The sequence below is a fragment of the Peromyscus eremicus genome, chromosome 2, assembly GCF_949786415.1.
Source record: "Peromyscus eremicus chromosome 2, PerEre_H2_v1, whole genome shotgun sequence".
In the NCBI taxonomy this organism is placed as follows: Eukaryota; Metazoa; Chordata; class Mammalia; order Rodentia; family Cricetidae; genus Peromyscus; species Peromyscus eremicus.
In genome coordinates, this window is record NC_081417.1 from 128666178 (window position 1) to 128692684 (window position 26507).

At 44.9% G+C, this 26507-nt stretch overlaps 2 protein-coding genes across 3 annotated transcripts in view; one reads left to right on the plus strand and one right to left on the minus strand.

Moving 5' to 3' along the window:
- The first annotated feature begins 210 nt into the window (after positions 1 to 210).
- On the plus strand, positions 211 to 26090 carry Lrrc41 (leucine rich repeat containing 41). 2 transcript variants are annotated; one of them, XM_059254748.1, is made up of 10 exons: positions 211 to 456; positions 4844 to 4930; positions 5916 to 5986; positions 17330 to 18464; positions 22176 to 22436; positions 23680 to 23844; positions 23936 to 24034; positions 24809 to 24931; positions 25180 to 25255; positions 25352 to 26090. In XM_059254748.1, the coding sequence occupies exons 1-10, from the start codon at positions 258 to 260 to the stop codon at positions 25569 to 25571; spliced, it is 2436 nt and encodes an 811-aa protein (XP_059110731.1). In that variant the 5' UTR covers positions 211 to 257; the 3' UTR covers positions 25572 to 26090. The 2 variants fall into 2 exon arrangements, with proteins under 2 accessions (XP_059110731.1, XP_059110732.1); XM_059254749.1 differs by lacking the exon at positions 211 to 456 and adding an exon at positions 535 to 1149.
- Positions 26088 to 26507, minus strand: part of Rad54l (RAD54 like) — a 35118-nt gene continuing 34698 nt past the window's right edge. Inside the window, exon 18 of the mRNA XM_059254751.1 lies at positions 26088 to 26417. Coding sequence (XP_059110734.1) covers positions 26207 to 26417 — 211 coding nt within the window. The 3' untranslated portion in view covers positions 26088 to 26206. The remainder of the gene's footprint in view (positions 26418 to 26507) is intronic.

The following is a 26507-nucleotide window of genomic DNA, read 5'->3' on the forward strand; positions in this document are numbered from 1 at the left end:
GGGGAGCTGGTATATATGCCTGCGAAGGATTTACTAAAAAACATCCTTTTGGTTACTCCCGGCCCAAATGTATTGACATACAGTCCTTTATCAAATAGTATTTCCTACGATACTTGAAATATTTGCTAACTTATTTGGCCTTCTCTTAGTGTAGATACTGTTCTTACCCATATCTCTTATGGAGCGGTCCTAAGAGCCTGACCTCTTCAAGATGGCGGTCCGCGTGTGCCATTCTCGGGCTCGCGCACCTCCCCAAGATGGCGGCGCCCGAGGCCTGGCGCGCCCGGAGTTGCTGGTTCTGTGAGGTAGCGGCGGCAACGACCATGGAGGCCACGTCCCGGGAGGCGGCGCCAGCGAAGAGCTCGGCCTCGGGCCCCAGCGCTCCCCCCGCCCTGTTCGAGCTGTGCGGGCGGGCAGTGAGCGCCCATATGGGGGTTCTGGAGAGCGGGGTGTGGGGTAAGTCGCGGAGTGAGGGGCTACCTCCAGCAGCGAGCGGGGGCGGCCCAGCGGCTAGGGGGCGCGGGGGGCGAGGCCGAGAGGCCCGGGGCAAGGCCCAGCCCGGGGCACTGGAAGTCAGATTATTGGGTCGGAGCATGAATTCCCTGACTGACAGGGCTGGACAGAGTGAAGACTGAGACCAGATGAGCAAGTGGACCCGAACCACGGCTTGCCGCGGGGGGCGCGGGGGGCGAGGCCAGAAGGCCCGGTGTGGGGCAGAGCTGGCAGGGCCCTAGCGACAGGGGCTGGACTGGCAGGCCGGAGCCGCGGGCTCCGAACTGACACTGGGCTGGGCCGGACTGGACCGAGGAGTCTCGGATGTCGAACCGACGGGCAGGGATGGCCCGGCCGCCTCGGGGCAGGGGCCGAAATTGGCAGGCCCGGCCTGAGGCGAGGAGGCCAGGCCCGGAGCCACCTGAACTGACGGCGCAGGGCCTCCGCTGTCGGCGGGCTACCCCCGGGTAGCAAGACTCCCGAAGCCCAGCGGATGGGCGGGGTGAGCCGGCCGAGTGGAGAGCAAAGGGATGGGGTTGGGGGGGAGGCCGAAAGGCTGGGGGCGCCGTGGCCTGTTTGACGGCCCAAGAGCTGGAGGGAGCGCACCGACGCCCTAGACCTCACTGCTAACTGAGCGCTGATCGGCCTGCAGAGCAGGTAGCCCGGAGGCCCCTGGATGGCCGGGCGGTGAAGAAGGGTGGAAAGTGAGTGGAGGGGCCGGGAGAGGATCAGCAAGCAGGCAGAACGACCGGTCGGCGGGAAGGGCCCAGGAGGCCTCAGGCGGGGCAGGGGCCAGGGTATCCCCGCAGACGAGCCCGAATGGGATAGGACGCGTCCTGGGAAGAGGCCTTGGACCGAATGGGAGGGAACCGAGGCTTCGGGCCCGAGAGCGGCCCGTAGCAAAGGGTTGGACCTGTCGAGGTGGTCCAGACTGAACAGCTAAGGCCAGCGGCCTGCAGGGCCCCGACCAGATGGTCTCAAGAAGGCCCTGCTGTAGGCGTAGACCGCGGGCCAGCGGCCTGGCAACTTCGGAGGAGAAAGGGTCCACGGTGTGAAAAAGTGATAGTAGAGAGTTAAAGAGAAAGTTAGGGCCCGCTGAGGCAGGCCTGGCTTCAAGAGAGGGAGGCCATGGGCCTGACAGAATGGTGGTGGAGTAGGGTCAGGCTGAAGTTGGTTGAAATCACAGGTTAGGCAAGAAGGTAGGGGAGGAGAGAGCTAACTCCTGGCCTTGGAATATACAGTGGATGTTACACCAGGAGGCCCCAGGGGTGGTGGTGACATCTTTGCCAGAAGGTAGGCCCTGGTCACTTTAGAATTGAGGGCGAGGTTTTGATAAACCATAAGGAGGCTGGTTTGAAGGGTAGAGGCGTAAGAGTACTTTCTAAGGCCTTACAGAGTGGTCAGGTAGGTCTTTCGTGCTTTGAGTAGGCTACCACTGCGGAGCAGGCCCAAGGGCCTTCCTGTAGGTGGGGGGTGGGGGAGAAGAAAGGGGTAAGAAGTCCTCAGGCCCTGTGTGAGTGTAGGAGATTGTGGAGGCCCTGTGCCAAGCTGAGAAGAAAAAGGTCAGTCTGACCCCATGGTGAATGGGAGAAAGGCCTCAGTGGGGCTGAGCAGAGGCTCAGAGAAGTCCTGGAAACGTGGAAGCCTGCATCAGCCTGGACATTCTGAGATACCAATCTTGGCTAGAAGAGGAGATAAGGGATTTGGAGGCTCCAGCTTGCAGAGAGTAAGCATTTAAAAAAGAAAAAAGTATAAGCTAGACGGAAGCGAAGAAGAATTCTTAAGAATAAAGCTAGGTGGGGGTGGTCCACACCTTTAATCCCAGCACTCGGGAGGCAGAAGCACGTGGATCTCTATGAATTCAAGGCCAGCCTGGTCTACAGAGCAAGTTCCAGGATAGCCAAAGCTATGTAGAGAAACGGTCTGGAAAACCAAAACAAACAAAAAGTAGAGAAAGGAACAGTAGAGTTTGTAGATAGAAGAGATGAGAATTGGGTGTGAGAGAGGATAACTAAACAGAGGGGAGCAGAATGGAAAGGAAAAGGGGGAAGCTCTGGAGGAATGTCTTTCCTGTGTCTTCATCATTACTTCATTATTCCTGGTTGAGCCCCAGCCAGGTTGAGAGGAGACAGGAGAGCCTCTAGTGGGCTAGATCAAGTAAACAGCCACTCAGTAAGAGCTTGGCTTCAGGGAGAACTTTCAGAGGGGCCAAGGAAGAGGCCTGCCAAGCAGTGCCATTTGGAGGGAAGTTGCAGGGTGAGCTGGAAAACAGTCGGTAAAGGTTTCTTGAAGGTGGCGGGCTAGCATTGCTGAGGTGGGGAAGTAAATAGAGGCAACACAAGAGTGAGTGAAAAACAAAAAATTAAAAACAACGAGCCAGCGAGATAATTCAAGCCTGACAACTTAGAGCTCCTGCAGATTGTCCTCTGACCTCAAATACCTGCTGTGGCACATCTCTCAAGAGTACAGTGAGAAAAGTTCAGTAGAACAAGGTGTGCTGCTTTGTCTTGGGCCCTGAGTATACTCTGAGCTAGTACCTTCCTATGAAAACTAAAAATAACTTTGGTTCTCTAAACTCATTATACCTTAAAAACAAAAACCAGTTTTTGAACTTTATCTTGAATGGATAGCTTCAATAGAGAGCTTTTGAAAGGTTTGAGCAGAGTAATATCAGGAAGAGCAAGACTCAGAGAGAATATAGAGACAGAGGTCAGGGAAAGTCATTCAGATGACAGTATAATAGCACAGGGAAATAATGCTCTCATTCAACAGGTACAGTGAATATCATTGAATACCTAATAGATACAAAAGTACACTAGATTCTTGGATCTCAAAATTCAGTTATTCCTCAAGTAAAGAAAAAAATAAATTGAGGAAGAGCTGTGTGTGCTGGCTCACACCTGTAATCCCAGCACTCAGGAGACTGACAGAAAGATTGTCTCAAGTTACAGGCCAGCCAGGAATGAGACCCTGTCTTTAAAATGGGAGGGTGGGGAAGAGGCACTGCGCTGGCCAGGCAGTAATGGTGCACATCTTTAATCCCAGCACTTGGAAGGCAGAGGCAGATGGATCTATGTGAGCTCGAGGCCAGCATGATCTACACAGTGAGTTCTAAGTCAGCCAGGACTGTTACACAGAGAAACCCTGTCTCAAAAAAAGGGGGTGGTGATAGAGTACTCCTTTTACACAGGAGTTCAGTTCCTAGCACCCATGTCAGATTAAAACTGCCTGTAACTCCAACTCCAATGGATCCAACACCTTTTGGCCTCTGTAGGCACCTGCACTCACTTGCACAAACCTCCATATAGACACATACATATACACATAATTTAAAAACAATATTTTTTAAAAATAGATCAAGGAATGGAAGCTTTGGTATACTTTAAGATCTTAAGCTTAATAGAATAGAGATGCTGTTGATAGAATAAACATAATAGCCAATATTCACTGATTCCTGAAGAGGAAATAGACAGGTATTGTGTTAAGCAAATTACAAGCGTGATCTTTAATGTCATGAGGTAGTCATTTCTAGCTATTTCCTCTTCACACAACTCCCTCAATACACATACCCCTATTTTGTTTTATTGAGTCCGGGTTTTGCTATGTGGTGCCTGGCTGGCTTGGTACTCATTATGTATAGCTCAGGTTAGCTTGAACTTGCAATAACCCTCTTGCCTCAGCCTCTCAAATGCTGGAATAAGATTTTGACTCAAACTAAACAAGTATAAGTTCTTTTTTTTTTTTTTTTGGTTTTTCGAGACAAGATTTCTCTGTGTAGCTTTGCGCCTCTCCTGGAACTCACTTGGTAGCCCAGGCTGGCCTCGAACTCACAGAGATCCGCCTGGCTCTGCCTCCCGAGTGCTGGGATTAAAGGTGTGCGCCACCACCGCCCCGCCAAGTATCAGTTTTTAACTCTGCTAGTTCTAAGAGGGAGTATAGTAAACTAAAGGACTTTATATCTAGAGTTGGACAAATCCTGACCATACAGTTAATTATGTATTGGACAAATTATTTAACCTTTCCTGCTTTTTGTAATGAGGCCAAGGGGGAAGAGTAAGTAAAGGCAACCCAAAAGACTATAATAGGGAAACTTTCATAGTCAGGGCTAGCCTTGAATTCCTGATCCTCCTGCCTCCACTTCCGGAATACAGGGAAAAACTGGTTTTTGTTTTTAAGGTATAATGAATTTAGAGAACAAAAGTTATCTTTAGTTTTCATAGGAAGGTACTAGCTCAGAGTATACTCAGGGCCCAGTGCTTCTTCAATAAGCAAGTCAGTTTGTTGAACTCATCCTTTCCCCTCAATTTCCAGCTGCCTTAAGATAGTAAACTTTGTGTTTTGGTTTTTGTAGCCCTCCCAGGCCCAATACTTCAAAGCATCTTACCTCTGCTCAATATATATTACTTGGAGAGGATTGAGGAAACTGCCCTCAAAAAAGGTAAGTGTCTGTCTTATTCTTTCTTAGTCAGTGGTTGTGAACAAGGCACCATGATGTTCTTCAGGTAACTTTTATATCTGATACCGAATTAGAACATGCTTTTCAAAAAAGTACCTTAGCCGGGTGTGGTAGCGTGCACCTTTAATCCCAGCACTCAGGGAGGAAGAGGCAGGTGGATCTCTATGAGTTTGAGACCAGCCTGGTCTACAGAATGAGTTCTAGGCCAGTCAGGGCTATATAGTGAGACCTTGTCTCAAAGAACAAAAGTCAAAAAAGCACTTTTATATGGCTAGAGATGGCTCAGTGGTTTAAGAGCACTGGCTGCTCTTGGAAAGAACCTGGGTTTGGGTCCTAACACCCACATGGCAGTTCACAACTATTTATATAACTCCAGTTCCAGGGATCCAACATCCTCTTCTGGTCTCTGTGGGCATCAGACACGTGGATAACAATATACTTGCAGGCAAAACACATACCACATTTAAAAAAAAAAAAACTTTTAAAAAAAGTACCTTCACATCTATTTTCTTATTTCCTACAGTGTCCTGACACATGTGTACCATCCCTGTTACTCTTAAGACACAAACAAGCTATAATTAGAACTTTCGAACATTAGTTTTTTTATTTTATCAAACTGCTGTTCCTTATTGGATCAATTAACATCTAATATTTATGTAACCTTGATGGGCCAAGCAGTCCTGGGTACTTTACCCAGAGAAATTCATCTATTCACTTAATCCTTTTTTAACCCATGAAATAGATATTACATTTTACAGATGAGGAAAACAATTTAGTTTGCCCATGATCATATAGCTCTAGAGTAGTTTATTAATATTCAAATCTAGATGATCTGTCCTTAGAGTCAGTGCTCTTAACTATTCAGCTAGCTGTGTTGCTCCTCTGAAGGCAGAGAACAATATGAAAGGCTGATGTACTTCGTTCACGGTGGGCAGCGGGCAGCCAACTGTGATGTTTCTTCCTACAGGTCTCTCCACTCAGGCCATCTGGCGCCGACTCTGGGATGAGCTGATGAAAACAAGGCCTTCCAGTCTGGAGGTAAGTTACGGTACCAGAAGAACTCTAGCTAATCTTGAATAGTAAAAGCAAGTATAACATACAGACACAAACTGGGAACTATTGGAATACAGAGATTGGATTTGGGAGCTAAGAGCAGGTGATTTGTCACAAGGTTTTGGCTCATTTGACACTTAGCATTGACTTGTTTACCATGATTACAGCGTTCACAGGAAAGAGTGTGATAACAATGGAATGTAGACCCAAGATTCCTTGAATATTTGACAGAGTTGGTGCAGAGGTCAAAACTAGCAAAAAAAAAAAAAAAATAACAGAAGGAACCAACTCATCTTTGCTAAGTACAGAAATTCAGTTTGCAAGGCCTTGGTACATTCATCTGGCTTAGGAGAAGCTGTATAAAAAGTACTAAGTGGGGGCGGGGGTCTGGAGAGATAGCCCAACAGTAAAGAGCCTTGGCCATTTTTGCAGAACACCCAGGTTCAGTTCCCATCACCTACCAGGCACCTCACAGCTGTCTGTAACTCCAATTCCAGGAGATCCAACACCCTCTTCTGGCCTCATTGAGCACCAGGCATGCACATGATGCATAGATACACATGTAGGCAAAACACCCATACACATAAAATAAAAATAAAAAGGATTGAGAGCTAGTCAACAATGGTTGAAGCTCCTCATTGTGAGTGTATAGAACAAGGGACAGCATAGTCCTGCCTGGTTCTGCAGTAGTCAGGCTCTCTTTCCCTGGGATATGGAGAAAAAAAATTCAGAGCCACATTATTTGAGTCACCTTTGAAATATGAGATGTTATTTCTGAAAAAGAGACAACTTAAGAAACATGAGCTACAGATTAATAAGACTTGAATCTAAAAGAGAATATGTTTTTGCTAATCTAAAGGTGAAACTTTAGGATTATTAGTGATAAAGCAAGCTAATTTCAGAATTAATAAACATCCTATTACTAAGTATTCAAATAATCTGGATAACAACTTGATATAAGGATGTTAAGGCATATGGGGAACTCAGAATCGTGTGAGAGGAGTTGAACAGAGTTTCTTTCTAGTAAGACTCCTTTTGCCCAAAATCCTGTTGACTAATTCAGATAGAAGTCACTGGAGCTCTTAAACAGAAATAGAGAGACATACTTTCTCTCAGTATTTCATTTGCAGTATGGCCGACGAGCAAGGGATAAAAACTTTCTTTATTCAACATCTCAAGCTTCTAGAGATTTATTATTGTTTAGTTTTATTGGCTCAAATCATTTCAGAGATAGGCATAGGCTGGGTGATCTAAGTTACTTAGACAAAAGTTCTGATTTGGTACATATCTATTCCAGATGTCTTTTTCTGATTCCTGCTTTAGCACAAAAATAGCCTTCATCTTACCTATAATTTAGAAATATCTGGTGAGGATTTGGATGTATAGCTCAGTAGTAAGAATGTTTGCCTAGCATGAATAAGACACCAATTTTAATCTCTAGCACTACCAAAAACAAACAAAAAAACCCCACCACCAACAAAAAAGCCACTTATTGCCTCCTGCTTAGTTCTAGGCACTATGCTAGATCCAAAGGACACTGTTCATAAAACAAGAGTACTTAAAACTAATACTGTTGTATATAGAGAGCTGTGTGATGCAATAGATATTTTGAAAACAAAGTAGTAGGGAATGAAGGATCAACTGTTTAGCCATCTGGAAAAATTAGAGCATGTTTCCTTTACATTATGTTTAGATAATATATGTAAATTAAAGATGAAAATTTAAAAAGCCAAAGGACAAAACAACTAAAAACAAGTAAGTAGCTTGGTATGTAGTCTCATACTAGAATGCCGTTTATTAAACAGATAAAACCAAAAGAGGAAATAAGGGCCTGGGCAGTTAGGCCAGTGACGATTTGCCTAGCAAGTGTAAGACTATAATTTAGACAAGAAGAGAGATCTGCTTAATCACATAAAATGGCAACACCATAAACATGGGTTTTGTTGTTGTTGTTGTTTTTTAAGATTTATTATGTATACAGTGTTCTGCCTGCACGTATGCCTACACGGCAAAAGAGAGCACCAGATCTCATTGTAGATGGTTGTGAGCCACCATGTAGTTGCTGGGAATTGAACTCAGGACCTCTGGAAGAGCAGCCAGTGCTCTTAACCTCTGAGCCGTCTCTGCAGCCCCCATAAATATGTTTTAAAGTTGTTGTTTTTTAAGATTTATTTTTATCTGTGTGTGTGTGCATGTATGTGTGTGCCATACCTGTAGAAGTCAGAAGAAAGCCTTGGATCTCCTGGAACTAGAGTTGGAGATAGTTGTGAGATGCCATGAATGCTGGGAATTGAACCCTGGTCCTCTGGAAGAATAGCCAGTGCTCTTATCCACTGAACCATCTCTCCAGCCCCAAGTTTTTTGTTTTTAATTATTATCTTTCCAGCCTCCATAAATGAATTTTGAATGATCAACTGGAAGGCAACATTTGAAACAGTATTTGCAAAACAAAAAGATAAGGAGCTGGAGAGATGGTTCAGCAGTTGAGAGCACTTGTCCCTCTTCAGCAGACCCAAGTTGTTTCCAGCTCTCATGTCTGGTTGCTTACCTGTAACTGAAGCTCCAGAGGATCTGATGCCCTCTTCTGGCCTCCATGGATGGGCAGACACACAAATAAAGAAATTTAAGATACAGGGCCTATGCTGAGACACTTTGCTCAGCCTTGGTGAAGGGAGGAGGGGACTGGACCTGCCCCAACTGAATCTACCAGGCTGGGCTGACTCCCCAGGGGAGACCTTGCCTTGAAGGAGGTGGGAATGGGGGTTGGATTCGGGGGAAGGCTGGGGGTGGGAGGAGGGAGGACAGGGGAATCTTGGCTGATATGTAAAATTAAATTAATTATAAAATAAAAGTATTTTTAAAAAAATTTAAAATACAGAGAATAAGAAAATTAGGAACATCCTAATAAAATAAAACAAGCAAAGAGTTGGACACATTACAGAAATACAGAAAGTACCAGTAGGGAATGGGAATATAGTTTAGCTGCTAGAATACTTGCCTGGCATATTCAAAGTTCTGGGTTCAGTCTTCAGCACTTTATAAAGCCATGCATGGTAGAACATATAACTGTAATTCTAGCACTAGGACTATGGAGGCAGGAAGATCAGGAGTTCAAAATTATCCTTAGCTACATAACGTTTCAAGGCCAACCTTCCCTATGTGAGACTGAGACCCTGACTTCAAAAAACTTCAGTGAGCTGGGTGGTGGTGGAGCATGCCTTTAATCCCAGCACTCAGGAGGCAGAGGCAGATGGATCTCTGAGTTTGAGGCCAGCCTGGTCTGCAGAGCAAGATCTGGGACAGCCAAGGCTACACAAATCTTGTCTTGAAAAAGAAAAGAAAAACTTCAGTTTAGTAAAAAACATAATATGTGGGAAAGTAAAATTTTACCTCATGTTTGTAAATGCCCCCCCTTTTGTTACAAATGTCATTCTTAGGATCAACCAGAGATGCCTGGAACTTGTGCTTTAATGTTTTACTGGTTTAAAAAAAAACTATCACAACATCTCTTTCTTCATTCATCCACTTATTTATCTGGTCCTGAAGATTCTGAAGCCACATACCTGTGTGCATAGGGAAATAGACCACAAGTCCTTTGGCTACCACTCTGGGCAGGGATGAGCCTTATTTTGAGACAGGGTTTCTCTGTGTAACAGTCCTGGCTGTCGAAGAACTCGCTTTGTATTCCAGGCTGGCCTCAAACTCACATAGATTCACCTGCCTCTGCCTCCTGAGTGCTGGGATTAAAGGCATGGGCCACCACCAGGCATTTATTTATTTACTGAGGCAGAGTCTTCTGTATATCCCTGGATGGCTAAGAACTTGCTAAGTAGACCATGCTGGCTCTACCAAGCTCACAGAGATCATCCTGTTTCTGCCTCCCAAGTGCTGGGAGGCTTGTATCAATACACTTGGCCCTGTTAAAACTCTTTAGTGGGCAATCTAGTTATGTAAGTCAAGAGCCTTTGAAATGTTCAAATTCTTTAACTAGAAATTCTACTTCTTATACTTACTTCAGCAACAAGTATACTAAAATTGGAGTAATATAGATTAGCATGGATCCTTCATAGACATAAAATCATGAAGCACTGTTTACTGTGGGACAAGGTCTCTTGTGAAGGCCAGACTGATCTCAAACTCACAGAGCTTTATGGGCCTTTGTCCCCTGACTGCTGGTATTAAAGAGCTACTCGGTCTGGCCTCTGGTGGTGGTTTGTTTGTAATTCTGCTTCTTGGAATTCATAGCATGTAGAAGTTGACATAATCATGAAGATTTATTTCAAGATTTTAAGTTTAATATCAAAAACACTAGAAACAATTTAAATATTCATAAAACTAAAGGTTTGGCTTAGTGGTAGAGCACTATCTTAGCATATGCAGAGTCCAGGGTTCCATCTCTAGAACAGGAAAATAGTCAACAATAGAGGAACTGTTACATCTGTATCTTCAAACAATAAAATCATCCTAAAAATATGTTGTTAGGTATGGTGGTGCAAAGCTACATCTTGAAAGAATAAAATAAAAACATTTAAATGTATGGTATGCTCAAAATTGTCTCAATGTCATAAAAACAAATATGTAACATTATATACATACTCCAGAGTTGGCCTATACCTGATTTTTGGTTCCAAATCAGTTTTTCTGCCATCAGAAAAACTGCCTTTTTTCCTCCTCCAAGGATTTGGAATAGTCCAGCATTTAATATATTGTTGTACAACTTCTAACAAAACTAGGTGGTCCTGAACTCCTAGAGATAGGATCGTTTACCTTTATACAAAGAAAGCTGGGGAGCATGGTATGTGCCCAGGCTGACTTCAGGGGATTCATGCTATGAATGAACAAAGCCCTTATGAGATTGTCCAAAATACAAATATATCAACAGGACCAGCCTATGGTAGTTCCTGGTGTACTAAATGTGTTCATGACAGTATCAGATGTGCTTTGCTTATTGAGCAAAAAGTCATTGTGAGGATGAAGACACAGAGTCAGAAAGCCAAATTAAAATGGGGCTTTTGAGGGTGCAGAGATGCCTCAGTGGTTGAGAGTCCTGGCCTTTCTTCCAGAAGACCCACATTCAGTCCCCAGCATGCACATGGTATCTTAAAAACTGTAACTCTAGTTCAGGGATCTGATATCCTTTTACTTCCTCAGGCACTGTGCAAAGAAATGTAAATGCAGACAAAACACCCATACACATACAAAACAAATGTAGAGAGGGAGAAAAATGGGGATGGCAATAAAAGCATACTAGTAATACCTACACTTAAAGAGGTGGAAGTAGGAAGATAAGGAATTCCAAGTCATTTACAACTAGTAGTCTTGAGGCCAGCCCTGGTAACAAACTACAAGTGTGCTCGCTCTCTCTCTCTCTCTCTCTCTCTCTCTCTCTCTCTCTCTCTCTCTCTCTCTCTCTCTCTCTCATGACAAGGTTTCTCTGTCCAGGTAGCCCTGGCTGTCCTGGAACCAATTTGTAAACCAGGCTGGCCTTGAACTCAGAGATCCACCTGCCTCCTGTGTGCTGGGATTAAATAAAGGCATGCACCATGCCTGACTACAAACCCTTTCCTTCCCACCCCCCCCCCCCCCAACAAGGTTTCTCTGTGTAGTTTTGGTGCCTGTCCTGGATCTCGTTCTGTAGATCAGGCTGGCCTTGAATTCAGAGATATGCCTGCCTCTGCCTCCCGACTGCTGGACTAAAGGTGTGTGCCACCACTGCCTGGCCCTACAGACCCTTTCTTAACAGCAGCAAAATAAAAATAAAATTGCATGCAGAAGTAAGTAAAATGGACAATATCTGTGAGCGTCTATTGATGCTAACAAGGATGTATTTAGCCTTCCCTCATTTGTACACCTATTTCCACCTCTATTGGTGCCTAGCTGCCAGCTCATGGAGGACAGGCCAAGGTGGAAAAAAGCCATCTTAATTAGCAATGCATCATTTCCACTACGCCCATGCAAGAGGGTGTTTAATTCAGTTTGTATTGTGCTGTAGTCCACAAAAGGAGTTACTTGGACTAGATTTCTCAGGTATTTTTTCAACATTGATTTTCTTGCACATAATCTAAAGGGTAGCAGTGGAATAAAATAACTTCTACTTGTATAAGAATTCGTGAGAAGCCGGGCGGTGGTGGCGCACGCCTTTAATCCCAGCACTCGGGAGGCAGAGGCAGGCGGATCTCTGTGAGTTCGAGGCCAGCCTGGGCTACCAAGTGAGTCCCAGGAAAGGCGCAAAGCTACACAGAGAAACCCTGTCTCGAAAAACCAAAAAAAAAAAAAAAAAAGAATTCGTGAGAAGTCATTGAGATAACCATTATAACTTTATATATTTAACCTTCACAATGACTCTTGGTAAAGTTGTTATAAATAGGTAGAATGAGGTCTTCCCAAAGGTTATAATTAGTAAATGATAGACCTAGCTTGAAGCAACTTGGCTCTGGAGTACTTGTTTCTATTATTTGTCTCATGCTGTTCATGCAATTATCACATTTGAGGTGTTACACTTTCATTAACAGGTCTGAAAGTCCAGCTTTTAGTTATCTCACCTACGTGTTCCTCATGCAGAAACAGCCGCAATAACTTAGATCACAATCTTGTATAGATTTTTCATAGTCTTATAACTTACCTGTAAAGTTGAAAACTTATTGAAGTTGCTTGCAACTTCTTACTTTGAGACAAGGTCTCATTATATATAGTTCTGGCTAGCCTGAAACTCAAGAGATTTGCCTGTCTCTGTCTCCCTAGTGCTGGGAGACACTAGTGCCACCATGCCCAGCTTCACAATTTCCAGGACTATGCATATTAAACTATCTTGGTACATGCCTATAATCCCAGGATGCTGAGGCAGAATTGAGATAAGCTTGAGCTACATAGCAAGATCTTGTCCTAAAAGCAAAAAGCTGAATATCGGCCAACAATGTGTAGGGAAAGTACTAGTGAGATTCTGAAGGACTCAAGAACATCCTTTGCTATCACTCAAAACTAAGCAGAGGGTAGAAGAATGGTCAGTCTTAAAAGCGTTGTCCAAGGGCACCTGTTGATTTTTTTTCCCCAGAGGACACAAGTTCAGTTCCTAGCATCCATATGGTGGCTCTTCCTGACTCTTCAAAACCAGGCCAGTGTGAAGTGTACAGATATACACACAAACAAAATACCCATACACATAAAAGTTAGAAATGTGTTGTCTAACATGCACAAGGCCTTGGGGGCTTAGTGCTTAGCATTCTAAGGTAGAGGAAGAGAGGTTTGGTTCCCAGCTAAGTTTTCTTGCTTCCCCAGTGTCCTTATGCAGGTGAACAAGACATGTAGGTTGACTCAAGCATGAAATCACTCTTAAATATTACCGCTGCAGGCAGAAACTAGGACAAGAAGGCCAGACTTTTGCCTGAGGATACTAGGGGCTGGATACCTCCTGGAATTGAGGGTGTTGCTCTGGTAGGGAAGATTGAGATGGGTAGGTTAAGGATCAAAGAAAAGCGTTTTGTTGTGTTGCCCATTCTAATAATCAGCTGCTGTGGCAGTAACACTTTCTTTCAAAGTATCTTCATCTTATTTGATTCATGTAACAATCTTCACCATAAAGCAGGTTATAGATTCTCTGCACCTTAGGGGAGAGAGATCAAGTGTGCAAATGAGAATTGGAGCCTGCTGAAGCCATGAGACCAAATAATACAGGATAGTGGGGCCTTGAGCTGGGTGTGGTGGCACATACCTGTAGTTCCAGCACTCAGAAGAGGCAGTAGGAGCAATACAAGGTCATGAGACCCTGTCTACAAAACAAACTTTCCGGGGCTTGCAGGATTCTTCAGAGTAAAGTTACTTGCCTGACACTCCTGGCAAACTGAGCTCCAGAACCAGTGACTCCACTGAAGTTGTCCTCTGACCTACACACACACATACAGCACATGGACTTCCCCCTCCCCACAACTCTAAAACTTCTAACCATAAAAGAAAAGAAAACAAACAGTAAATTCTGAGGCTTAGTGTCTTTCGGAGTGAGGTAGCCCTTCCTAATCTTTGGTAAACATTAGAATCATTTAGGGGAACAGTTTTAAAAATAAATATGTTTAAAGCTGGGCACACCTTTAATCCCAGCACTTGGGGGGGAGGGGAGCGCAGAGGCAGGCGGATCTCTGTGAGTTCAAGATTAGCCTAGGCTACAGAGTGAGTTCCAGGAAAGGCTCCAAAGCTACACAGAGAAACTCTGTCTCAAAAAACCAAAAAATATGCGCTGGAGAGATGGCTCAGCGGTTAAGAGCACTGACTGCTCTTCCAGAGGTCCTGAATTCAATTCCCAGCACCCACATGGCAGCTAACAACTGTCTGTAACTCCAAGATCTGACACCCTCACACAGACATACATACAGGCAAAACACTAATGTATATAAAAGAATAAATAAATAAATTTAAAAAAAACCAAAATATAAAATAAAATAAAGATGTTTGGACCTTGTTTCAGATGTCACATGTAATTCACCAAGTCTGGGAAGCTGTCTGACATGCATTTTGTGATGGTGGTGGAAGAAAACAACTCTATAGGAGATTCTGATGTGCACCAAATATTAAAAATCTGTTCCCTTCAGTTTTTAATATATCAAAATAGTCTGGTGAAGTCCCACTCCCATCGAATAACCCACCTTGGAGAAAACAAACCTAAGAAGTGATTCCTGTACCCAGAAATGTCTGATCTTGTTGACACAGGCAGAAATTAAATACCATGGGGCATGCCATCATCTCAAGGCTTGATAGTTGGTGTATCTCTAATAAGCAACAGCCTCAGGGAATGTTAGCAAGTTCTTTGTGAAACTGAGTTACCAGTGGAGAACATTCCTGACAGATGTTTCAAAGGACATGTGTAAGAAAGGCTTGGGTGGCTGGGTGGCAATGGCACACGCCTTTAATCCCAGCACAGGGTGGCAGAGCCAGGCGGATCTCTGTGAGTTTGAGGCCAGCCTGATGATCCTCAGATCGAGACCCAGGACAGGCACCAAAACTACACAGAGAAACCCTGTCTCGAAATAAACCAAAAAAAGAAAGGAAGAAAGGCTTGGGTTAGGGAGATGGATTTAGCTAGGGGAAAATATTCATGTGAAGAAAGCTTCAGGTTAGCAGAGCTCTTGTAGAAGAGAGCAGGAGAGCTCCGCTGTCAGCCTGGAAAACTTTTAATTTCTATGTAGTAGGAAAACATTGATTTATCATCCTGCAAAGTAATTTGGAAAATGAACCATCAAAAAGTTAAGTGGAGCCGGGCGGTGGTGGCACACGCCTTTAATCCCAGCACTCGGGAGGCAGAGGCAGGCGGATCTCTGTGAGTTCGAGGCCAGCCTGGTCTACAGAGCGAGATCCAGGAAAGGCACAAAGCTACACAAAGAAACCCTGTCTCGAAAAACCAAAAAAAAAAAAAAAAAAAAAAAGAGATAGTGGAGATAGCTTAGATAGCTTAGCAGGTAGAAGTCCTTGATGCACAAGTGTTCAGGAGTGGAGTTGGAATCCCCAGTGCCCATGTAAATGCTGAGTGGGCATGGCACTTTACTATAATCCCAACCTAGAAGCAGGTTCCCCAAACTGTGCTTGCTAAACTGGTCAAATCAGCTCTGGGTTCAAGTGAGAACCTACCCTAACAAAGTGAAGGAAAGCATCAAAAGCATCCAGTATCAACTTTTGGCAGCCACAAAACACACACACACACACACACACACACACACACACACACACACACACACGAACATGTATGTGCACATACACAAGATTGTTCCTCAGAACCAGATTTCTTGGGTCGAAATCTTGATTATCACTTACCTGTACAGTAACCAGTGGTAATTTATGTACTTCTCTCTCTAGGTTTAGGTTTTTGCTTCTTTTTTTTTTTTTTTTTTTTTTTTTTCGTTTTTCGAGACAGGGTTTCTCTGTGTAGCTTTGTGCCTTTCCTGGAACTCACTTGGTAGCCCAGGCTGGCCTCGAACTCACAAGAGATCTGCCTGCCTCTGCCTCCCGAGTGCTGGGATTAAAGGCATGCGCCACCACCACCCGTCCAGGTTTAGATTTTTATTTTAGCTAGAGAAGGTCAGTAATACAGCAATTGATTGCCCTATGCAGGTCCCTGGGTTTGATCCCCAGCACTCACAACTGGGTCCACTGGCCCAACATGACCTCCTGAAAAAAGGCTCACAGCTACCTGCAGCTCCAACTCCAGGGGATCCAGTACGCTCTTTGGACCTCTTCATTCATGCCCACATGTGTATACACACTAGATAGAAATGTCCTAAAGCATGTTTCAGAAATCATCATTTAATATGCATGAAACTAAAACTGTTAGGCTTGGGGAATAGCTCAATCAGTAAAGTGCCTTGCAAGCATAAGTCTGATCCCCAGAACCCCCTTAAAAGGGGGCTGACTCAGTGAGTAATGTGCTGATGACCTATTTGGATCCCCAGAACCTATATAAAAGCCAGACAACATAGTTATTTGTAATCCCAGTGCATACCCCCATACTGGTAGACAAGAGAATTACTAGCTCACAGGACCCCTAGCCTGACACAACAAACACTAAGAGCATCTTCCTCAAACATCAAGTCATTTGGCCTCAATGTGCATGAATACACAAAAGCTAGGTATAGTAGTGCTTAAAAAAAAAAAGTTTTACTTGTGTGTAAGTAACCACATGAGCCAGGGACATTGAATACTCTGAAACAGGAGTTACATTTGGCTGTGAGCCATCATGTGGGTACTGGGAACTGAACCTGGGTCCTCTACCAAGAGCAGCTAAATGCTCCCAACCGCTGAGCCATCCCTATAGCCACCCCCCCACACACACACACACATAACTTTTTTAAACATTGTTTCTCTACATAGTCTTGGCTGTCTTGTAGTTATGTAGACCAGACCTGCTGCCTCACAAGTGCTGGGATTAAAGGCATTCACCACCACACCAGTTCCATTGGTGCATACTTTTAATCCCAGTGCTGGGGAGGAAACAGATCTCTTGAGCTTGATGGCCTGGCATCCTAACCTACTTGGCAAGCCTCAACCCAAGAGCATCTTACCAAAGAAAGGTAGATAGCACCTGAGGAATGATGCTGAAGTACAGCCTCTGGCCTCTCAATAACTGTATATACAGGCATACACAAAAATTATGTCAGACAAGGAGCACTATACATTTGCCTACAGAAAGAACTAAAATATGTTCCTTCATCTGTTTGTGTCCCTTGCTTATTTGATTTGTGTAATTTACTTTGACTGATGCCTAGTTCATTGAGTACTCAGAAAGTACTTGTTACTAGAAAGAAACCAAGAGGGCATTTGACAAATGTCTGGTGTTTTCTTTGCTTTTAGAGTGTGACTTGTTGGCGAGCCAAGTTTATGGAAGCCTTCTTTTCCCATGTTCTACGTGGAACCATTGATGTGTCCTCTGATAAGCGACTTTGTGATCAACGTTTCTCACCTCTCCTGCACAGCTCCCGTCATGTTCGACAGCTCACCATCTGCAATATGCTGCAGGGAGCAACTGAGCTAGTTGCTGAGCCAAACCGCAGGGTTCTAGAGACCCTGGCAAGTTCTCTGCATACCCTCAAGTTCCGCCACCTGCTGTTCTCTGATGTGGCTGCTCAGCAGTCACTACGGCAGCTGTTGCATCAGCTCATTCATCATGGAGCTGTCAGCCAAGTGTCGCTGTACTCCTGGCCTGTGCCTGAGTCAGCCCTTTTCATCCTTATCCTCACCATGAGTGCTGGCTTTTGGCAGCCAGGCCCTGGTAGCTTGCCTTGCCGCCTGTGTGGTGAAGCCTCCCGAGGCCGGGCCCCATCCCGAGATGAAGGGTCCTTATTGCTAGGCTCACGCCGGCCTCGGCGGGATGCAGCAGAGCGATGTGCTGCAGCACTAATGGCCACCCGACGGAAGAGTGAAGTCAAGCAGATGCCCAGGGCTGTACCTACCACTCGTGTAACACGCCGCAGCACACAAGAAAGCCTGGCAATAGGCGGGACAGACTCTAAGAGGGAGTTGTACCCTCCAGCCACCTCTTATGAGGCTTCTGGCACCAAGCAGCCATCCTCTGCTCCAGCTGCCACCTCCTCTGCCTCCTCTTCCACATCATCCAAACGGGCTCCAGCTAGCTCAGCCTCTCAGCCTAAGCCCTTAAAGCGTTTCAAACGAGCTGCAGGGAAGAAGGGTGCCCGCACCCGTCAGGGGTCTGGTGCAGAGTCTGAAGACCTGTATGACTTTGTTTTTATTGTGGCTGGTGAGAAAGAGGATGGTGAAGAGATGGAGATTGGGGAAGTAGCTTGTGGAGCTCTGGATGGATCAGATCCCAGCTGTTTGGGGCTCCCAGCACTGGAGGCATCCCAGCGATTCCGCAGCATTTCCACCTTGGAGCTGTTCACAGTTCCACTCTCCACAGAGGCAGCTCTGACACTGTGCCACCTGCTGAGCTCCTGGGTATCACTGGAGAGCCTTACACTTTCCTACAATGGTGAGCACCTGAAGGAACCAGTCTGGGCTTGGATCTCTCAGCAGCACTGTGCCTAATCCAGGGTGGGGAGTATGATCAGGGAGGTTGGATATGTTCACAGAGGCAAGAGGTAAACACAAAAAACATTGGCACACTGTTAATGTTAGAGAAAGGCTTCTAGAGGGGCTGAGACATCAGCTAGATACAGGGGGCAATCCAGACCCAGCCAGGGCTCTGGATTTGTATCACACCAGTCATATCAAAGCAGCTACCCAAGTTTTAAGAGGGCAAAAAATAGAACAGCAAACCTACAAGACGGTCTTCTGTCCTTAGCCACTTGACCATACACTGTCAACAAAATGTACAATCTGGCTGAAACTACCTAAGTTGCTAAGCACTACTACAAAAAACATACAGATGTACCATTCATGACCATCAGCCTCCTAATACCCTTCATTATATCTGCAATATCAACTCCCATTCTAATCTGCCAGTTTCAAATTCTCCTTTACTTAGTAAATGACCGCACCAAGAAAATAATGTCATACATGAACTTTTTCAACTAGCCTACTTCTGAGTTAATCTTTTTCTTCTTCACATCAATGAGATACAGCCTTATCTGAAGCTAACTAATTCCCCATACTCTAAATCTATACTTCCTTTTCTAGGGAGCCTTTTTTCTCAAATGCTTTAATTTGCATATACTTGGGCTATATCTGACATTAAATATTCTCGAAATATTAATTTTTTAACATCAACTTAAGATAACAATTGACTTGCCCAGGATAACTCTGCTTAGCACACTGTAGAGCCAGTATTCAAGCCCAGATTAAGTTGAGTTTAAATTCCAGTCTTCTAAAACCACTATACTACTTGCCTTCTTTCTACTGCTTCTCTTACTACCCAAACATTAAATCAGGTCTCCACCAACATTCCATTTTCCTCTCTTCTCAAGATATAGTCATCTTAGGGTTGGGGATTTAGCTCAGTGGTAGAGCGCTTGCCTAGCAAGCGCAAGGCCCTGGGTTCGATCCTCAGCTCCAAAAAAAAAAAAGATATTGTCATCTTTACTGCTCCACTCAGGCTCACTTACGCCTTCACCAGTGCACAGAGGAGAGTGTAGGTCATCGAGGTCCTCCTTACTACTACATTTCACATGTACTTTTCCAGTCCTCATAATTACATTCACTATTTCTTCCTAAGCCGGGTGTGGGAGTGCACACATTTAATCCCAATACTTGGGAGGCTGAGGTAGATAGATCTGTGAATTTGAGGCCAGTTTGTGGTCTATGTAGTGAATTCCAGGATAACCAGGGCTATATAGACAAACCCTGTTTAAAAAAAGGGAAAACAAAAGACAAAAACCCTATTTTTCTGACATACTTCCATTACCTCAATCAGTTTCTCCTCCTAATCATCAGTTTCTCAGAACTCTCCCACTTTATCACCTTTTCTAGACAATTACATCTATTCCTGTAGCTTCGACGGCCACTGATGCTAAGACCCTCCCCACTTCCCTTGGCTGAAGACATTAGCCCTATCTTATTCCTGAATACCTAGATCTGTTTATTTCGCTTACTACTAGAAGTCGCCCAGCTCATTTCCAACTTGGATACACTATCACTATACTGATCCCCCTCCTCTCAAAGGCATCACAACTTGATTCAGTTGCCCAAAGAAACCAAGATTCTGTCTCTTCCAATATTTAGTCTTTAAGCCCTACTTTTACATCTTCCAAATCCATTTATATCTGTGTCCTTAATTCAGGTTATTATTACTCCTCTATTGACTTAATTTCAGCAGTCCTTCATACAAACCATTGTTTGCACCACACAAATATTTTTTTTTTTTTTTTTTTTTTTTTTTTTTGGTTTTTCGAGACAGGGTTTCTCTGTGTAGCTTTGCGCCTCCCCTGGAACTCACTTGGTAGCCCAGGCTGGCCTCGAACTCACAGAGATTCGCCTGGCTCTGCCTCCCGAGTGCTGGGATTAAAGGCGTGCGCCACCACCGCCCGGCCACACAAATATTCTTTTAAACATGTAGTTTGATCCTTTTGTTTATTCAAAGCCTTTTACAGGCTAAGCATGGTGGTACTCAGAAAGTGGAGGCAGGAAGATCTGGAGGTTAAGTCCAGCATTGTCAACATATTTAGTTTGGAAAAACATGAGACACACACACCTGGCCTTCCTACATAACCTAGGCTGCCCTCACACTCACAGTCTTGTCTTAGTCTCCCACATAGGATCACAGACATGGGCCACCATGCCTCCTGATTTGACAGAATTGTTTATGTGCACTCATGCTTGTCCCTTCATGCTTTATACACCATGTATTCCAGTTTAGAACCTGTTGTTCAGTCTTCGGAGAACTCTGACTTCCAGACTGTCGGTTTTTTTTGTTTTTTTTTTTTTTGTTTTTTTTTTGGGGGGTTTCCCATATTTTCTTCTCCCTATTTCCTTTATAGTCTTTAAAACTGAATTGGGAGCCAGATAGTAGTGGTGCATGCCTTTAATCCCCAACATTGGGGAGGCATATCTCTTGAGTTGAAGGACAGCCAGGGCTACACAGAAAAACCCTGTCTTGAAAAGCAAAAACAAAAAAATCTGAATTGGGAAGTCAGATTTTTCAGTATACATCTTTTCACATATTAATTGTACTCTTGTACAATTACATTTTTATCAGCTATATGGGCAAGAACACTGCGCTCCTTGTGTCTAGGGGAGGAAAAAAACGTTGATAGTAGGATGAGCTGAGCAGTGGTGGTGCATGCCTTTAACACTATCACTTGGGAGGCAGAGGCAGGTGGATCTCTGTGAGTTCTAAGACAGCCAGGGCTACACAGAGCTGTCTTGGGTGGGTGGGTGGGGATTAGTTGGATAAATAAATGAACATTAGCTTACACAATTCAAGGAATAGTACTTGGTTCCTAGGAGTTACCTTTTTAGATTCTTTGTATTAATTCTGTGGGAAATGGTTCTTTTGTTTCTTTCCTGTTATATCAAACTCAAGGACTCAAACACATTAGGCACATGCTCTACCACTGACCTAATATTCATCCAATCTATAAATTTTTTTCTGCCATTCTTCCCACCTACAATATACTGGGATGAATCAGTATTATTCTCAGTTTACAAGTATACTCCATGACCTATAAGATCAAGCTCTCTACAGTTTAGTTTTCAAGACTTCCCAAATGCTGACCCCAGTACATGACTCTAGAGCTATGTCCTGAGACACTTTCCACTCCTGAGTTAATATCTCCTAGATAGTACCCACTTATCTAAAATTCCCTTCAAGGCCATGCATCTTTAGGAAACTACTTAGAATCTATATGTAGATACCTGTGTAGCTTTCTGGGTCTACAATTACTAGCACAACCACATCCTATCTTATTTTGGGATTTCCCCTGATGATGCTAGAGTACAAAGCCCCTATAACAGATAGCAATTTGCTAGTTACCTGAGGAAAAGGAGAGAATGGATGAGTAATTGATACAAATTTCAAACATATACAATCACAGCCAGGTGTGGTGGTGCACACCCATGACCCCAGCCCTGGAGAAACAGGCAGGAAGTGTAAAGTCTGAAGCCTTATCTCAAAACTAAAAATCTGATAATATGATCCAAAGCTCAAGACTTAGTAGTAATCAATAGAAATATAGAGCCTTTCACTGAATATTACTTCTGCTTATATTTCCCACATCTGTAAGTAACTTAATCTTTTTTGCCATAGGCCTGGGCTCTAATATCTTCCGCCTGCTGGACAGCCTGCGGGCCCTGTCAGGCCAGGCTGGATGCCGCCTCCGTGCCCTGCATCTCAGTGACCTGTTCTCACCACTGCCCATCCTGGAGTTGACTCGCGCCATTGTGCGAGCCCTTCCCCTGCTGCGGGTCCTGTCTATTCGTGTTGATCACCCCAGCCAAAGGGACAACCCTGCTGTACCGGAGAATGCTGGGCCCCCTAATCACGTAATTGGGGATGAGGAAATACCAGGTAAAGCAGTGTGTATGCACATACACATCTCCAGTGATATGTACAGTTGTGTTTGGCTGGGGGGAGGTAGGGAACTTCACCTGTAGATTATTCTACTCAATCCTGCTGTTACTGTCATGTTTGTCCTTTACAAGCTGCCATTCTTTAAAATAACCTGTTGAGACAGATCTCAGGACTGCTGTGAACACAACCAAGACAGCTGTCTCTAGAAAGGGGATCTAAACAGAATTTTTAAAGTAGATTCAGTGGCCCTGCTTTATGTTTCTATTTCCTATTATGTCTCCTCTTGCAGCACTATGCATTTGCTGTGTGTGTGTGTGTGTGTGTGTGTGTGTGTGTGTGTGTGTGTGTGTGGTTGTGTACATGTATGTGGAGGCCACAGGTTGACATTGGGTGTCTTCCTCTATCCCTTCTCCACCTCTTAAGAATTTTGTTGTATGTGTATGTGTATGTTTTCATGCATGTATCACTGTGGAAATTGGGACAGCTCTGTGTGTGTGTGTGTGTGTGTGTGTGTGTGTGTGTGTGTGTGTGATTGTAGAAATCAGAGAACAACCAAAAATAAATAAATAAAATTTTAAAAAGGCAGGTGGTGGTGGCACACGCCTTTAATCCCAGCACTGGTGAGGCAGAGGCAGATAGATCCCTGTGAGTTCAAAGCCAGCCTGGTCTACAGAGCAAGTTCCAGGACAGCCAGGCAGTCTCCACTTCTCCAGTGCTGGCATTTGGGGTGTGGGCCATCACAGACCTGCCAGTTACGTAGGTTCTAGGGATCCAAACTCAGGTTTTCACACTTAACACCTGCACCATCTACCCCTGCATACTTTTATTTGCTTGATTGCAAAGACAAGATTTTATATTTAATGGTCCATTTCTAGAACTCGGCATAAAGCCTGACACATAGCAGGATAACTAGATAAACAAACCACTTTCCTAATGAGTCTACTATATGTAGAAGTAGAGGGCCAGTGAGATGGCTCAGCGTAGAAAAGCACTTGCCATCAGACCCAAAAGCCTAGTGTGATCCCTGGAACCCACATGGTAGAATAAACACCGGCAAGTTTTTTCTTTACCTCCTAGTAGTGGTACACATATAAAATATATATCTTGTTTTTGTGAGACAGAGTTTCTCTGTGTAGCCATGGTTGTCCTGAATTAAAAGGCGTGTAGCATCGCCACCCTACATATGTATTTTTAAGTGAAGTATAGACTAATTGGAATTTCCTTTTCCTATCATATACAGAAAACTGCCTAGAGCAATTGGAGATGGGATTTCCACGGGGAGCTCAGCCAGCCCCACTGCTCTGCTCTGTTCTGAAGGCCTCAGGTTCTCTACAGCAGCTGTCGCTGGACAGTGCCACCTTTGCCTCTCCCCAGGATTTTGGGCTTGTGTTGCAAACACTCAAAGGTAGGAATGGTAAAGGAGAGTAGGTAGGGACCTACCATTGTTCGCTGGGAAAACTAAGCCTCACTGCTCATGGCTTCTGCCTCCTATCCAGAATACAACCTATCTCTGAAGAGGCTGAGCTTCCATGATATGAATCTTGCAGACTGTCAGAGTGAGGTGCTCTTTTTGCTACAGAATCTGACCCTTCAAGGTAAGCTCCTAATCCAGAACCTGAGCATTCCTGTGTCCTCACTGTAGCTCTGCTACTTTCTCAGTATGCAAACCCCTGTTCTTCCCCTCGTCTTAATATCGTCCTTGACTATAAGTATATAGAACCTGTGTAACCTTCCTTCTAATGTCCCAAATTCAGTTCCTCTTCAAACATGGGCATTTACCCAATTTTTATTAGTACCTCACTTTGCTTTGTTTTGTAAGGGCTGGCAGAAATGGTGATAGCACCCTGGGTGGGTTCAATTTTAAAAAAACAAAATGAGATAGTGGAGAGAGGGTGGGGAAGTGGTGGCACACGCCTTTAATCCCAGCAGAGGCAGGATGTCTGAGTTCAAGGCGAGTTTGAGACCAGCCCGGTCTACAAAGAGAGTTCCAGGACAGCCAAAGCAGTTACACAGAGAAACTCTATCTCAAAAAGCAAAACAACAGAAAAATAGTGGGGAGAAATGTGCTACTGTGGCACGTTGCCTTCAGGTATTCACCTCTTTAACTAATCTCCACCCCTGCAAAGGGATCAGTGGCCAGAGAGGAGGAAGTGGATAAAGAAATTGCCCACGCAGAGATGCTCCTCCCAGCAAACATTTAGGCTCAGTATCTCATTTGAATTGAGTTCCAACACTTCTTGGGGCTTTATAGATTCTTCTTCTTTTTCGGGTCTGTATAAAATGTTCACACACCTTGCTAGGACCACCTGGGGCAGGAAGGACAGCACCAGCCCTACTTCTCATCCCAATATTCTTTTTTCACTTGACAGAGATTACCTTCTCCTTCTGCCGTCTGTTTGAGAAGCGCCCAACCCAGTTTCTTCCTGAGATGGTTGCTGCTATGAAGGGCAACTCTACACTGAAGGGCCTTCGACTACCAGGGAACCGCCTGGGTGGGAACCAGACCCTGGAGAGGGAGGGAGGGAGGGAGGGAGGAACCAGGCCTTTGACTATAAACTTTGTGGGTAAAGGTATTGACTAGTCCACTGAGAAGGCTGTGGTAGCAATATAAGTATTTGAGTACTAGGTCTTCAGAACTGCTAGTACTAGGGTTTTCCCAAGATGGAGCTGGGATAGGATAGATACCCTTGTTCCCCTCCTCGTGGATGGAGGTAATGAGTGTCCTCCTCCCTCTCTCCAGGGAATGCTGGCCTGTTGGCCCTGGCAGATGTTTTCTCAGAGGATTCTTCCTCTTCTCTCTGTCAGCTGGATATCAGGTATGCTAGGGACTGGGGAGAGAAGGGATGGGAGAAAGGGATATAGACAAAAGCCTAATTGCTTCCTGGATATCTAATCCATCTCATCCCTGCCAGTTCCAACTGCATCAAGCCAGATGGGCTTCTGGAGTTTGCCAAGCGACTGGAGCGCTGGGGCCGTGGAGCCTTTGGTCACCTACGCCTCTTCCAGAACTGGCTGGACCAGGATGCAGTCACAGCAAGGGAAGCAATCCGGCGGCTCCGGGCTACCTGCCATGTGGTTAGCGACTCATGGGACTCATCCCAGGCCTTTGCAGATTATGTCAGCACCATGTGATGGGGCCCATACCTCACAGGCCCACCCTCAGTACCATCAGCTTGCAAGGGCTGAGGCATGGGCTGCCCAGAATCCCCAACCACTGATTCTGTCATTCTCCTTCTGCCACTTTGTCTGGTTTTTTGTTTGTTTGGTTTTGTTTTTTGGGTCCCCCTCCCCCCCCATCTTCCCTTGTACTGAGGTCTTGGAGGCCCTGATGAGGCCCAGCAAAGGCATTCCCACAGCTAACTTCAGAGGCTAAAGCCACTTACTCAGTACCCTGGAAACCCCAGGCCAGGAGTTATAGGTCATTATCTTCACTGAGGAAAGCCTCCTACCCCTGCCCTAGGGTTACCTGCCTCCTTCCTCAAGCAGGCACTCAGCCTTTAGAGAAGCATAGGAATGCCCACCACCAGGCCTCCTCCTGGGCTTACCAATCTATTCCTGGGCCTCAGTCCCTTTCATGCCTTTATTCCTTTCTTTTTTTTTTTTTTTAAACCAAAAAGTTTTTCTTATAAAATAAATTTTGGGCAAACATCATATAGCCCTCCTTGATGATTTTCTCCCAGGAAACAAAACTGAGCAGAGCCTCATGAGGCAAAGAACCCCCTTCCCCAGTATCCTTCCTCTACCAATACATCCAGACCAGCTGGTTATCAGTGGAGACCGCGCTGCTCCTCATGAGAACGCTGGTGGAAGACGAAGGTGATGGCTGGAGATGAAGCATCCCAGGCAGCCTGGAGTACCTCATCCTGGAGCCCCCGTTTATCTGTGCTGTGGTTCCACTGAGCCAGATCTGAAGTGCAGTCAGAACCATCAGGGGGTGGCCAGACCTGGCGGCTGTTTACACAACGGCGGCAATGCAGCCTGGGGTTAGAGGACAGAGCTGTGGTCACTAGAGATCTTACTTCTGTGCTATTCAGGTAGCTCAGAGATAGGACAAGGGCACTCCACCTA

Bases quoted from the DNA above. Each gene is read 5' to 3' on its own strand.
- Lrrc41 (XM_059254748.1), top strand. From the start codon at position 258: ATGGCGGCGCCCGAGGCCTGGCGCGCCCGGAGTTGCTGGTTCTGTGAG. The intron at 457-4,843 runs GTAAGTCGCGGA...TGGTTTTTGTAG, and splicing joins TCTGGAGAGCGGGGTGTGGG to CCCTCCCAGGCCCAATACTT. The intron at 24,035-24,808 runs GTAAGCTCCTAA...TTCACTTGACAG, and splicing joins ACAGAATCTGACCCTTCAAG to AGATTACCTTCTCCTTCTGC.